At 34.8% G+C, this 13,908-nt stretch overlaps 1 protein-coding gene across 3 annotated transcripts in view; it reads left to right on the top strand.

Moving 5' to 3' along the window:
• The window catches only part of LOC106663977, an 89,104-nt gene that overhangs the window by 63,678 nt on the left and 11,518 nt on the right, over positions 1-13,908 (top strand). For all 3 annotated transcript variants that reach the window (XM_024226663.1, XM_024226665.1, XM_024226664.1), the window contains one exon: positions 13,729-13,769. In XM_024226663.1, coding sequence (XP_024082431.1) covers positions 13,729-13,769 — 41 coding nt within the window. The remainder of the gene's footprint in view (positions 1-13,728; positions 13,770-13,908) is intronic.

The following is a 13,908-nucleotide window of genomic DNA, read 5'->3' as shown; positions in this document are numbered from 1 at the left end:
AACTTTCAACAGTTTTCATAATCGAACACCTCGGCATACCCGGAAATAAAATTTTTTGGGAAACGGGACAAAATAAATATTGATCGATAGCTCGTTCCATATCGTGAACATTGCGATCCGAAGAGTCAGTCACTCGAGATAACGAGATATCACATAATCCTTTGTTTATTATAAAATTTAAAAGTCAGCATTGATTGTTTCAAGTGGCATTTCTAATCTTAGATTCCCGGCCTGGATGTTAAGGCTTAATCGGTTTATTGAAAAAGTTCAAAAATACAATTTCTAAATAAATTTAAACTAGGATAAAGGGTAAATGGCCTTTTAGACTTCTTGTTAGTAGTATTAGAAGGATTTGTTTACATTTGGTTTAACTATTGTTTGATTTTTAAATTAATTTGGTTTTAAATAATTATCATTACTAAGAAATTAGTTTAGGATTAACCATAAAATATCTACAAATCCTAATTTATTATTAATAAATTGGTACCAAATGGTTAAGTGTTATTGCTGTTTGTTGAACTGGATTGCCTATCTTCCAATCAAACGCCTTTTTGCATTGTGTATCTTCTGTGAATCTGCATGTCGGATGCAAATGCAGGGCCGCTGGATTCGAACCCGGGACCTTCACCTTACAGTGATGAGCGCCGTGCCCACGCCTAAACCGTCGCGGCCACCGACATTGTTATTTGAGGTTTAAGCAAAAAACCCGCCATTATTTTATTATTTACAATAAACAAAATTCGTAAATGTAAATTTCTTCTATATAGTACGTTCAGGAAATGTTCACTAATGTTTTTAAAAAAAGCATGCGTATTAAACTGTACTGTGTTTATGTTTATCATATGCAAAAAAAATATTTTTGCATAATTTTATTGGCTTGGTTGCTGAAAGCTCGGCTAATAAGGAAATGAATCGTCGCCGATGTTTTCACGAAATTAACATAGTCCTTCCTTGAATTTTTACATGAGTCACTCGCCTCCACGGTGAAATCGCTTCGGTAACACATCACACGAGTGAAATCCCCAAAGGATCAGCATCAGCAGAGGTTGACATGCTGATCTCTTGTCGGGTACCGCATAATTGATTTACGATGGGTATTTTATTACAAGCTCAGCCTTCGGCGTAGGCGGTGAACAAATATTTTCCGTAGGTGATAAAACGTGTTATCGATAATACTTTCATGAGCCGGTCATTTCAAACACACGAAAAACTAATTGATAAAAAGTCACGTTCAAATGCTATTGAATAAGCCCGATAAAAAAATATTTATTTTCTTGCTTTCTTCAACACTTCCTTTACAGGTAAAAGTAATATTCTTAAAATTTTCTCATTGGATAAACACAGAATTAAATTTAGAAGTTTTAAAGTGTTTTTGTTCCACTAAGAATGAAAATAACTATCATCATTTTTAATTTTCTTAAGCTCTGTATTGTCAGGTACGCCTAATTTTATGGTTCCGACCATCAACTCTTGCCGTTTGAATAGCAAGATCAATCTACTTAATAGCTATTTTCTATAAACTTAAGTTCGCTAAAAATCACTTACAGATTGCTAAACTTCCATTTTCGACCTTCCAATCGTGAATGTTTATATAAACAGATTGAAACTCAACTGCTCTGGACATGCCCTATCACCGAGGAAGTGGACAGATTAATCATAGATATTCAACAGGGCGTTGTGTTCTTAAAAGACAAGTGTTATGACTTATGAGCGTGACGAGAAAGGAAACCGTATTGCAATAATGGGCTGGTTTGTTAACCATTTTCTGAACATACCAGTAATAAAATATTTTAGTTCCGTTCAAATGGTTCATTTCAAACTTCAGCCCTTTTATGATAAATAATTCGCTTTATGACATTATTACGTCTTACTCCTAACGTTAAGGATTGTATGAACAATTTACTGATCTTGCCGATGATGCGTCCAGTCCGTCGTTATCGACATTTCCTCGAAATGAGGAAGCCAGTGCAGATTAGTTGATCTTTGCTGACTTTGCTCCTTGCAAGCACCGAGGTTTCTTGTTATTGCTACCTCTGAACGGATAAGTAAGATAAAAAATTATATATACATACTGAAAGGCAAAAAACCCTTAATATTTTTAATTTTCTCTTAGATAATCATCCATTGATTATATTACAACAATATTTGGTCTGTTTCAAAGGATTAGAGGTAAATAAAACCCAGATAAAATTTCCTACTTGTGTTTACAAGTATTGTAAATAAATCTTTAAATACTCAATTAATTATACACAATTTTTTCGAAATGAAAAAGTTGTGTCACAGGCGGGATTCGAACCCACGACTTTCGGCTAAATACGCCGCTCCTCTACCACTTGAGCTACCGTGACTTCGATCGCCCATGCCACAAACTTCTCATTTCGACTTCCCGTTTATTCCAATTGCTCATTTCGAAAAAAATGTGTATAATTATTTGAGTATTTATATAATTAAGCAGAAGCTGATAAACTAATTAAAAAGTTAGTATAAATTTTTAAATATCCAATCTCTTCTTTGTTGGCTTTTCTGTAAAAGTCCTTCCTAACGTTCCGGTAGTTTGAATTTTTTAAGTTGAACCATTTTTAATTTTCAAATTTGTTTGAGTGAGTTTTAACTGATACGATTTGGATAGAATCATAGCATTGTTGGAAGAAGTCAAGCGTGTGTGGCCAGGGTGCTTAACATTCCCAGAACAACCGTCCGAAGGATCTTCCATCGCTAAGATACAGGAGGTTCCTCAAGAAGGATCAGGTCGCCATCGTGTCACATCACAGAAATATGATTGTTTTATGATTTCGAATTTACTCCTTAATCGACATTCTACCGCTGTTCAAGCAACGACTTCAACAAGTTAAACATGTTAAAGTCAGTTCACGCACTGTAAGGGGAAGACTTTCAGAAGATAGATTACTTAGCTGGTTAAGTTCAGCAAGAAATCACATCAATTGGTCTGAGATTGATTGACCTAAAATCGTGTTTTGGATGAGCTAAGGTTTTGCTTGAGGTCTGTCGGACGAGAGAGGGTTTGGGGAAGAACAGGGTGCGATATATCCCCACAATATTTTCACTCCGGAGAAGCTAAGGAGACGGTGGTGTTACGGTTTGGGCAGGTTTTTCTATGGAAGGTCGCACAAACGCTGCCTGATAGAATGAAGATGTCTTATCAGAATAAGTTGTTCCTTATATGCCACTAATTTGTGACGGTTTTATTTTTATATGTGACAATACAAGGTCTCACACAGCTAGGATGGTTGGTGATTACTTGGAACGAGTTTGGTTGCCATCATGTAGTCCGGATTTCAACACAGCCCCCAGTGATGCCAGAGAAATTACAAGAATTAAGAAAGGCGCTGTTGGAGGAGTATGAAAATATTTCACAACGCTACATTCAAAACCTCATAAAATGCCACGTCGAATGCGAGCATTGATCAACGCAAAAGGAGGAAATACTCCGTACTGTTAAATGAACATTTTCTTCATTGTTTCCATAGCATTTTTTTTTGCGTTATGATCTGTGTATATTAGCCATGGCGACAATTCTGATATGTGTGTTCAAATTGGGGGGGTTGGGGGGGTTATCGTGAAAAAAGGGCCAGGGGCGACGCAACATTTTTACTCAATTTCTTTTTTTATTTAGCTATATATTTTTCTTTAAAATATCCAGTAAACAACAAAAGAACTTTATAACGATCCCAAGAATTTATTTAAAAAAAAGAGGATGGCCACTTTATGCTTCTCAGTGTATGTACATATATTTATGACCAATGCGTGCATTTCGCAACTGAGTCTTGGGTTATTTCCACCTGTTTATTCTACTGATAATAAGATAACGCTGAGTGGAATTCGCATCAAAATGACGATAAAGAAAATGAGAAAAATATCATTCCAAAAGAAACAATCAAAATATTTTACCTTGGAGTTAAATCATAAATCAACGTGTTAATATTTAAACTATAAACGCAGCAAATTAGTCAACAGATACAGTTGAAATTACATAGCTCTTTCCCGTCAACTACGTATTTAAAGTTCGCATGCGATAATTACTGTATCAAATGTACTCCCGGAAATTTCTGAATCTGTACTTTATGAGGTAATATTATAAACTTATAAATCGCAAGTATAAAGAAAGCATGACCTAAATTATAGCTTTTCTCTATCTAATTCACCCTTTTTAAAATCAAATAAAACTTTTTAAAGAAATAGAAAGCTTAAAAACATGAAAATTAATTAAAATTAAATTTTATACAATCCATTATATTTCGTGGTCCGATTGACCAAATAACTTGTTTTAATTAATTAATCTTTATGTAAAGTATTGGCTAAAAGGAGGGAAATTTCGAAAGGTAGGTTGAGATGGGAAGTTGGTGTCCGAGTGGATCGAAGTCACGATAGCTCAAGTGGTAGAGTATCGGCGTATTTAGCCGGACGTAGGTTCGAATCCCGCTCGTGACGCTAGCTATTTCATTTCAACCAATACCTTTCATAAAGATTAATTAATTGAAAGAAGTTATATAAAATATAATATAAAAAATCGAATAATACCATATAAGCGTTAAGTACATTTACAATTAAAAATGATGTAAATATAATTTAAAGCAAATAATTCTTCTTTTATATAATTGTTACAAAATTTCTTAAAGAAGGGTGAATTTATCTTCTTTTAATTTAACGTTTTACATAAATATTTATTTTTCAAAAATAGGTTTGACATGAATATAACTGATGTACCATACAAAGGTATATGCACACTAACGATATGGGTTGATAATTTATCTTGATGAAGCCTCAATACTTTAACACTGTGTTTAAAAAAAGGCAAATTTGAAATAAATAAAAGCACAGTTCGATCCTCAAGCTTTCGAAAAATATACCCCTTCATCAAGGCTTTGAAACTATTTCTACAATAGCCAATTAGACAAATATAAACATCTACTTAGAGTATTAAAAATTAAGTCTTCAAGCATAATGAATTTATGAAATATAGAGTTTATGTACAGGATGCGATCCTTTTTAAAAAGATAGTTCCTACTCATAGTAAGTTGTTTTCCAACGATCCGGATTTCGAGCTATTAGTTGATCATCAGTTGAAGGAGTTCCATCCTGATCTAGGATGAGCTAAAAGCTCGAAATCCGGAGCGTTGGAAAACAACTTACTGAGAGTAGGAAATGTCTTTCTTTAAAAAGGATTGAACACCGCACTCACTCCACTAGTCATCATTTCTATGACAGGATGCGATTCTACTCCACCCTCCATTCTACGTAATCTGGAATTATAATGTCATCAGCACTACTCGACAGACGATCCAAACTTCCACTTAACTACAAAAGATACATCACGGTTCTCAAACCTACATAGACTTTTAGTACGGAACTCTAACCAAAAATTCGAATTCCCAACCCACCCAAAGTTTCCGATCAAAAGTCCTAATCCTAAGAGAAATTCCCTTTGTTCCAAAAGAAGCGAAAACCTGTTACAAAAATTTCCATCTATCCATTTTCATACATCTTAATGCCTTTGTCCGTCAGCTCAGTTTCACTACCATCCTAGGTTCAATGTCCTACTGTCGACTGAAATGCAGATGGTCATGCCCTATGTAGTGACGAAGAAAATTTCAAATTTTCTTTATAAGAGGCACCAGTGGGTGAGTTCTCACATGCTTTCCATGCCTTTCATGTCTATTTTGTTTTACAGCATTTTTACTGTTGTAGTTGTTTTACAGATGCCAAAAGCAATAAAAAAAGAGAAATTTTTGTTGCGATATTTTACGTATCTTGCTGGTATATGCTTTTCTTTGCACGATTTAGCATGTTACACTTTTATCACGTTAGCTTTTGATTTCACACTATAAAAAAAACCTTCCGAGGATGAAAGGAAACGTCCGAAAACGATAAACTACGCGTGTATAGAAAGTTGGGGGCCATGGATCGTCTAAATAAGGGAAAGAGAAGGTCGAGAAAGGAAGCCACTACGCCCGCTTCCTCGTCTCAAATGTATACATACAAACTTCCTGTGCAATCGCGTTAAAACGACCACTAACGTGGATTAACGCGAAAAATAAAACGCGCGATAATCCAAGTCTAGACCCGAATTAGCGCAGGAGTTACTGGCCGCTACAGTTGATTTTACAAGACTGATGAACTCCGTATGATTACCCCTCCCCCCTTCAAAACAGTTAATGATTCCTGGCAGAATAAACGAAGAAACTAGACCAGAAACTGGGAAAGAAAACACCTCTTATAAATAGTTGTAAATTAATTAGATTGCCAAAGGAAATTAGCGTTTATCTCTGGAAAGGGCCATTTCCTTCTGTTTCGTAGCCTAATCGCCGCAATTAATTTCATTGATGTTAAAATTAGATTTTCAATTATGTCAAAATAAATGATCATTCCAGAAACAATCAGGGCGGTATTGCCATGAAATAAACCAAACAGTTAATTTTTTAAAAGTTACATTATACAGCGTACTGATAATGATACTATCAATTGAATTTGAATTGGGCTCTTCTCTCTCTCACTCTCTCTTTCTCGCTCTCTCTCTCACTCTCTCTCTCTCTCTCTCTCTCTCTCTCTCTCTCTCTCTCTCTTTTTAAATTATTATTATTATTATTTACTCCTGCAATTTTAGTTACAATAAGTAAATTTGATAATTCATAGTATAACATGATAATTAAACATGATGGGAGAAGCGACCCATGATGACACATCCTCACACTGCACACACATACACATCACTGAAGCACATCCGTAGGCCATTGCCTCTTTAGTCGTCGTGGAGGATTCCACGGTTAGTTGGGAAAGATGTTGAACGACTAGTTTGTTGTACAAAAAGGCTATTGTGGAATTTCTGATGTATTCTTACAAGGTCGTTACCAAATATAATATGGAGAACAGTGTGAATGGTTTGGAGACGTTGGAGGGAGCATTAAGGCTTTTTCTTAGGATTTTGGATTGGAGAGTCTAGATACGGGATGAATTGGAATGTTTGGTTAAGCCACAAATTTCCACTCCTTAGGTCCATATCGGAAAAATGAGAGTTTGGGAAATGGTCAGTTCGTTGTTAAGGTTTAGGTGAGATCTTTTTTGGTCGAGTAGTCTCAGTAAGAGTTTGTAACGGCGGTTCATGTCTTGTTTCAGGCGAGTGTGTGGATTCCATGTTCTTTATCAATGTATAGTCTCAGGTATCTTATTATATCAGCAGTCGGTATCACATGTCATTCAGTCGTCATGGAAAGCAAAATGATTTTCTTAGTGCGAAAGTGACGGAGCACATTTGCTTACGTTCACTTTAATTCTCTATTTGCGGTAAGTCTTCTAATACCAAAGATGGGTTGGATTGAGAAGAGCGGATAGCCGTGTCGTCGGCAACGTGGAAATGACTGTGTTTGGGAGTAGAAATGTCAGCAGTGTGTATTGTAAAGAGGATAGGGCCAAGGATACTTCCTTGAGAACTCCAGATTTTACCGGTATATAAGAGGAAATACGTGATACGGTCTGTCAGGTAGGATAAGGTAAAAGGCACCGGGAAGTATCTTGAGTCCCACAGTAAACCCGAATGATACACCCGGTCGAAAGCCTGAGCTACGTCTTGGGCTCCTCTCAAACTAAGTAATAGTCAGCTTGTTCCACTTTATTCATCAAGGATCAACCAGCCTTCACAACGATGTTGATTAGGATTCGGGTTGTGGTTTTCAAACATACAATGCTATTATATCAATGCCCATGCTTTCGACAAGGTTTATTATCTTGTTCGGGGGATACCTACCTAACTATGTTCCTATATCTCTGTAGATACCCTGAAGAAGACAATAAAACTTGTCGAAAGCTTGGGCATTGATATAATAATATTGTATGTTTGAAGACCACAACTCGAATCCTAATCAACATCATCATCATTGTACTCTGTAGAAAATTTATATATTTTATTATTAAAAAATTACATAACTTTCTCATTGCAGACAAAATATTTTGTATATCAAGCAATGTGATAAGATATCACTGGTGCAAGAATATAACTATGAAGAGCAACCTCAGTAAACAGTGTCGAATAAATCAAACAGCAAGTTGACGTAATTTAGAGAAAACAAATAAAAAACAATTATGGTTTATTAAACGAGACCATATTTATTGAAATAATACGTAAATAAAGAAAGAAAACGACAAACAAGATAGCAAACGGGAAAAAACAAAAATAAAAGGATAAACCAAAAAGCAAAACATTAAACAAAGGTACGTTCAGAAAAATAAATCAATAAAACAAAACAAGGAAGCTATAAAACAAAGCGTAAACAATAAAGATAACCGGTTTGTACATAAACAAAGCCCCTAGCAATACAATAAAGTACAAAATTGGCGATAAAATAAACTTTTTTTTTCAAAATTTTTCTTCCCTTAACTTGAAAACTATTTAGAACTATAACTATTTAGTCTGTAAGTATTAATGTTAGCGAAGTTATAATCGGACCATTTGCAGAAATGTTTACGTACACGGTTATTTCCATTTTCAAAAAGAGTCGACCCCATGCTTGAATCTGATATGTCTAGTGATGGCAGGAAGGCTGCGCGGTCCAGGTCCAGTGACCCTCCTGGTTGAACGTCGTCCTTTCCCTTTTATTTGTCCCAGCCGGAATAAATTTACGATTTCACTCGAACGACCTTTTCCTTTCGACGTGTTTACGGCACGGAGTACGGACGCCTTCCGTCGGCACCCTGCCCTTGAATCGGGGCCTGCAAGTCGTTCCCCTTATATGGAGTTTTCTCAAGGGCCCCACAATTGGAATCCCTTCCACGTTCATCTCAATCAAAATACCGGAAAAATACCAGAGCTTTTAGCCTTATTGCCATATGATCAAGGAAAGAAGAGTCACGAACACATGCATGAAGTCACATCCCATACTGACACGACATACATACTTAGACGTAACGTAATGTAAGTAACACCTTTTTGGTCGCTAATACTCGCCAAAGGTTTGATTATCTAGTCGTACAAATTATTAATTTATAAAATATGACGGGGTGAAAAACAGCGTTATCAAAATTTTGGCGAGTTCAGCAGGCCAAAATGATAGGAAACGCCGAAATAACAGATTCATCACCCCGCAGACCTCATAAAGATCTATCACAGACCAGCATTTATCTGTCTTAAGGACGTAAAAGGAAAATAAGATCTTACAATATACAGGGTGTCCCGTGAACAGACGCCAATACTTCAGTAGGTTATCCTAAATGATGTCAATTGGACTAGTAAGTCTCGATTGCCCAAAATCTGATTGTCAGTTATATTCGAGATAATTAACTTTTCCTGTTACTTCAATTTTTCACAACTTGTTAACATAAAATGTTAATCGGGGGCGTCGGTGACCGCAACGGTTTAGGCGTTGACACGGCGCTCATCACCGTAAGGTAAAGGTCCCGGGTTCGAATCCAGCGGCCCTGCATTCGAACCCGACATACTTATAAATGTTTTTTTTCCCGAGAACACCGGCACCCTGAGGGTTTATATATTATGATCTCTGCTGTTGCGAACCCTCGTTAAAAAAGTGTTAATTCTACATTAAATTTGATTACAACAATGTTAAGAGCATTAAATTTCTTATGGACCGCAAATAAAATACAAAATCACTTAGAAAATAAAATTAAAAAAAAACTGAAAATTTTCCTTTAAAATTGACTTAATTGGTACGTAACTGGTACTAAATTGATTAATTGGTACGTAATTTCTTGATTTTCTTGAAGGTCAATTACCACCAATGTAAAATTTAATGTTAAAAATTTGGTTTTTCTGTTGCAAGCAGTTAAAAAAATTATCCTTAAGATTTTGAATAAGACGTTGAATAAGGACATAAGAAAAAACAAAAAAGTTTGAAATAATCTGTCAATCTGTAGATTTCAGACTCGTATTCCTCAAGAAGATGGATATATTGATTAATTTAATTTTTAGAAGGTTTTAAAATCTTGTTTCTTTGGACCGTTTTCAATCGAAAAATAAAATTTTAGCCATTAAATGACAATTTCACACTGGACCTGACCTTTGAGAAATCAAGTATATGTGTTTACAGCTCATTAGTAGGGGGAACTTCTTGTCAGCCCGATCTATCAGTATTTACAGAACCAAGATAATCTCTCTAAGGCTTTAGAAAAAAACTCAAAAAGTCGTACAATTTATCTTCTAACCGATTTTTAACTGATTAAAAAAGTGAATCCCATAATATTTATAAGGCACTTTCTATTGATCTAATCAAATTTTCAGTAGAATTAATATTTTATGAGATATAATGGCATAATGGGAAAAAGTTGTCAAAGGTGTAACAAAAGGTAAAATATTTCAAATAAAATTGAAAGTCAGACTGGAATAGGGACTTTTTAGTCCATTTTGGCGTGTAGATGACCTGGGCTCCGGGTTCTCGATCCAAACAATTCATACTCAAGTTCTTAAATATATTCTCTCCGATTTATTCATTCATTCTTATGGGGTGGTGGAATATCTATCTACTTTTTTCTTTTATGTGGTGTTTAGTGACTGTAAGTTAATGATTATTCCGGAGATCGTGAGATGCGGTTTGGTGTGACGTAGGTTTTAGAAAAACATTTTCTTTATCGTGTCAACGTTTCGATCTTGATTGAGATCATCTTCCGGGCCTGTGATGTATAATCATTGGTTAAATTTTACTAATACATGTAGGATGTGACAAAAAAAAATGATTTTATACAATGATGTTTTTTTCGCATCCTACATGTATTTGTAAAATTTATACAATGTTTATAAAACACAGGCCCTGAAGATGATCTCAATAAAGATCGAAACGTTGGCACGATAAAGAAAATGTTTTTCTAAAGCCTACGTCACACCAGATCGCATCTCACGATCTCCGATATCTTTTTTTTATACATGCGGATAATCTACATTTCTTATTGCTTTTTTCAATGAGATCCTGCTGTAATTTCATTTTCTTAGGTACATTTTTTTCTTTAAATTGATTATAAACAATTAAATATTATTGTTCTTATTTACATTATTTTTAAAATTTAAATTTCAAGTTAAAAATCTCGGGTTACACCTTGACCAAAAACTTATATTTGACGAACATATTGGCCATATAGTAAACAACTCAGAAACCGAATCAGGCAGTTGTACTTTCTTCTCAACAAGTCTAAACCACCTCTCGACATGAAACGATGTACATACTTGTCGGTGATAGGACCGATATAGATGTACATGAGATATGGGCACCAGTAAGCAGTCTCAAGTGAAACGGGTTTAAACAGTTTAAAATCGGCTTATGAGGTATAATAACAAGAAGCTAATGGTACGTGAGGAACACTACACTTCATACTGACTTAAAAATACCGATAGTAGTCGACTTTGCCACCAATGCCTACTCAAGACTGAAAAGACGTATGAGCACCTACCCAAACCCTTTGCTTCGAGAAATTGCTGCACATCCACCAACACCTCTAATTTAAAAACTGCAAATGCATTCTTTTTCCTTTAGTCCTTACCTTTTGGTCAATTGTAAAGATTCGTTTCACCATTATACTTATTATGTGTAGATTAATATGTGCATGTTCTTATTCTGTGTAAAAAAGGTGTGTCTATCACCAGACATAATCTCACATGATGTCACACATAAAGTAGGGCGTTAAAGTAAGCACCCTAGTTATTGTTAATTTTTTTAAAAACTAGAAGAAAGAGTCAAAACCAGTTTTTTTGTGGGGGGGGAATGTATTTTGGATTAATGCTACTATAAAATATAGTATGAAAATAGAAATTCTAGGGTCGTGTCATGACGTAAATGTCATATATCAACTGCTGACAACCGTTTTCCGTCAGCCGTCAAAACCGATGACCATGAAAATTACTTTAAAAATGAAATAACGATGAGGTTGTAGTTTTAAAAAAGAATCGCGGTGGACAACTCTTAAAAGAGTTCGACATACTATTTACGATCTCGTTGAAATATAGTCAAAATATATTGCAATCAATGTCAAAGAAATGATATATCACTTTGGAAGGGCCGTTTATTAAAAGTTAAACTTGATACTGATGATGATTCTATTTTTTATCTGTGTCAGAAGGAAAAATGACAACTTAACAACATTGAATGTTTAAACACTTTTGTTTGTGTTGATGAGTTTTTATCGGTGTTTTAAATACATCATCTTGTGTGGCCTATTTTAAAGAGTATTTGTTGCAAAAATATACGTTATAAAATTGTTAAGGCGAGTAAAAGTTCTTGGAGACTATAAGCATTAGACATTCCGTGGTTGCATTCCCATGGGGGTTTAGAGCCGAGCCAAACCGGGTCTAGAACTGCAGGACAAGATTTTTACGACGGTCTACCCACGCAAATGCTATACAGGCGTATCAAGATCGCTGCTAAAACTCATTCCCAACTGGATTATCTCCCAGGGGTGGATTTTTTTCTCAAGGGCAAATTAGCGTTTTCACTTTTAATTGATCTATTTACATAGGCAATTATAAATGTGCAACGATAAAAAAAGCATCGCCCCCAGGGGCATTTTAGTTACGTTGGACTAATTAAGTCGGACCGTGGGAAATATTTAGCCACCGGCCTCACATTTATTTGCTTCACTTTGCAAAAAGCGAAATAAGAAATCTGTTATGTACGGAAATTGCTGCCTGCAATTATTATTTTTACGAAGGAGCATTTAATTTTTAGAAACATTATTGGCTGACGACAATGTCATTCTCTAGTTTAAAAATACAAAAATAATAATAATTTAAAAAAAGAACAAAATATTTTAAAAACATAATTAGGCACAACCAGTTTTTATTTGTCTTTACTTAAGTTTTAAAGTTTAACTTTATCGGTTATATGATGTTAAGTTAATTATTACATTAATCCATTTATGTTTAGGGGTCTAATTGATCATAATAATTATTTCAATTAACTAATTCTTCTTTTTATGTAAGGTCTTGGTTGAGATGAAAGAGTCAGTGTCATAAGTGGGATTCGAACCCACGACCTTCGGGTAAATATGCCTCTGCTCTAACCACTTGAGCTATCATGATTCAATCCACTCGGATACCAAGTCTACATCTCAACCTACAACCTTTCACATTTGATCTCTTTTTGCCATTTTTCAAGTGTCTTGTAATCAGGATTCGATTCTCAGCGATTTATGAAAATGGCCACAGCGAGCTGTTAGTGAAGTGATTACTTCTTGACATATTATATTAATCCATTTATGTTTAGTAGTCTAATTGACCATATTAATTATTTCAATTAATTCTCCTTTTGTAAGGTCTTGGTTGAGACGAAAAAGTCAGTGTCATGAGCGGGATTCGAACCCACGACCTTCGGCTCAATATGCTGCTGCTCTAACCACTTGACCTATCATGATTTGATCCACTCGGACACCAAGTCTCCATCTCAACCAACAACCTTTCACATTTTACCTCTTTTTGCCATTTTGAAGTTGTTAATTACTATGCAAAATAAATACTTTGGCTAATTGGACCAACTAAAAACATATAATAGATTAATATATGATAAATTTTTGAACAAATTATCAATTTTTGTATTAAAAAACAACGTTTTTTTTAAGTTTTGTTGAAATGTACACTTGTTCTACACCTACTATCAAATGGGTGTTTCTATGTGTAAAGTAATTTTTAAAAAAATGTCAATTGTGCAAAACTAGTGCAGGTGGTTACATTTTAGAATCAATTAAAAAAAAACATATAAATAACACTTACTTTTTTTGTTGCAGGCGCCAATCGAGCCAAATTGCCGCAAGCAATGGATCAACAGGTACGATCATAGATCTGTAATACAATTGTTTAATTAGTCTCATTTGATGACAAGTATTTTCTGTTTTATTACTAATTGCCTAGAATCATTAACTTTTATTATATAGTTTTTTAATATTTTGCGAGGATAAAATTTTGCA

This window comes from Cimex lectularius, unplaced genomic scaffold (genome assembly GCF_000648675.2).
Source record: "Cimex lectularius strain Harlan isolate CLEC.00 unplaced genomic scaffold, Clec_2.1 scaffold26, whole genome shotgun sequence".
NCBI classification, from domain to species: domain Eukaryota; kingdom Metazoa; phylum Arthropoda; class Insecta; order Hemiptera; family Cimicidae; genus Cimex; species Cimex lectularius.
The sequence above is the reverse complement of the archived record's forward strand: the minus strand, read 5'-3'. Positions and strand labels throughout refer to the sequence as shown.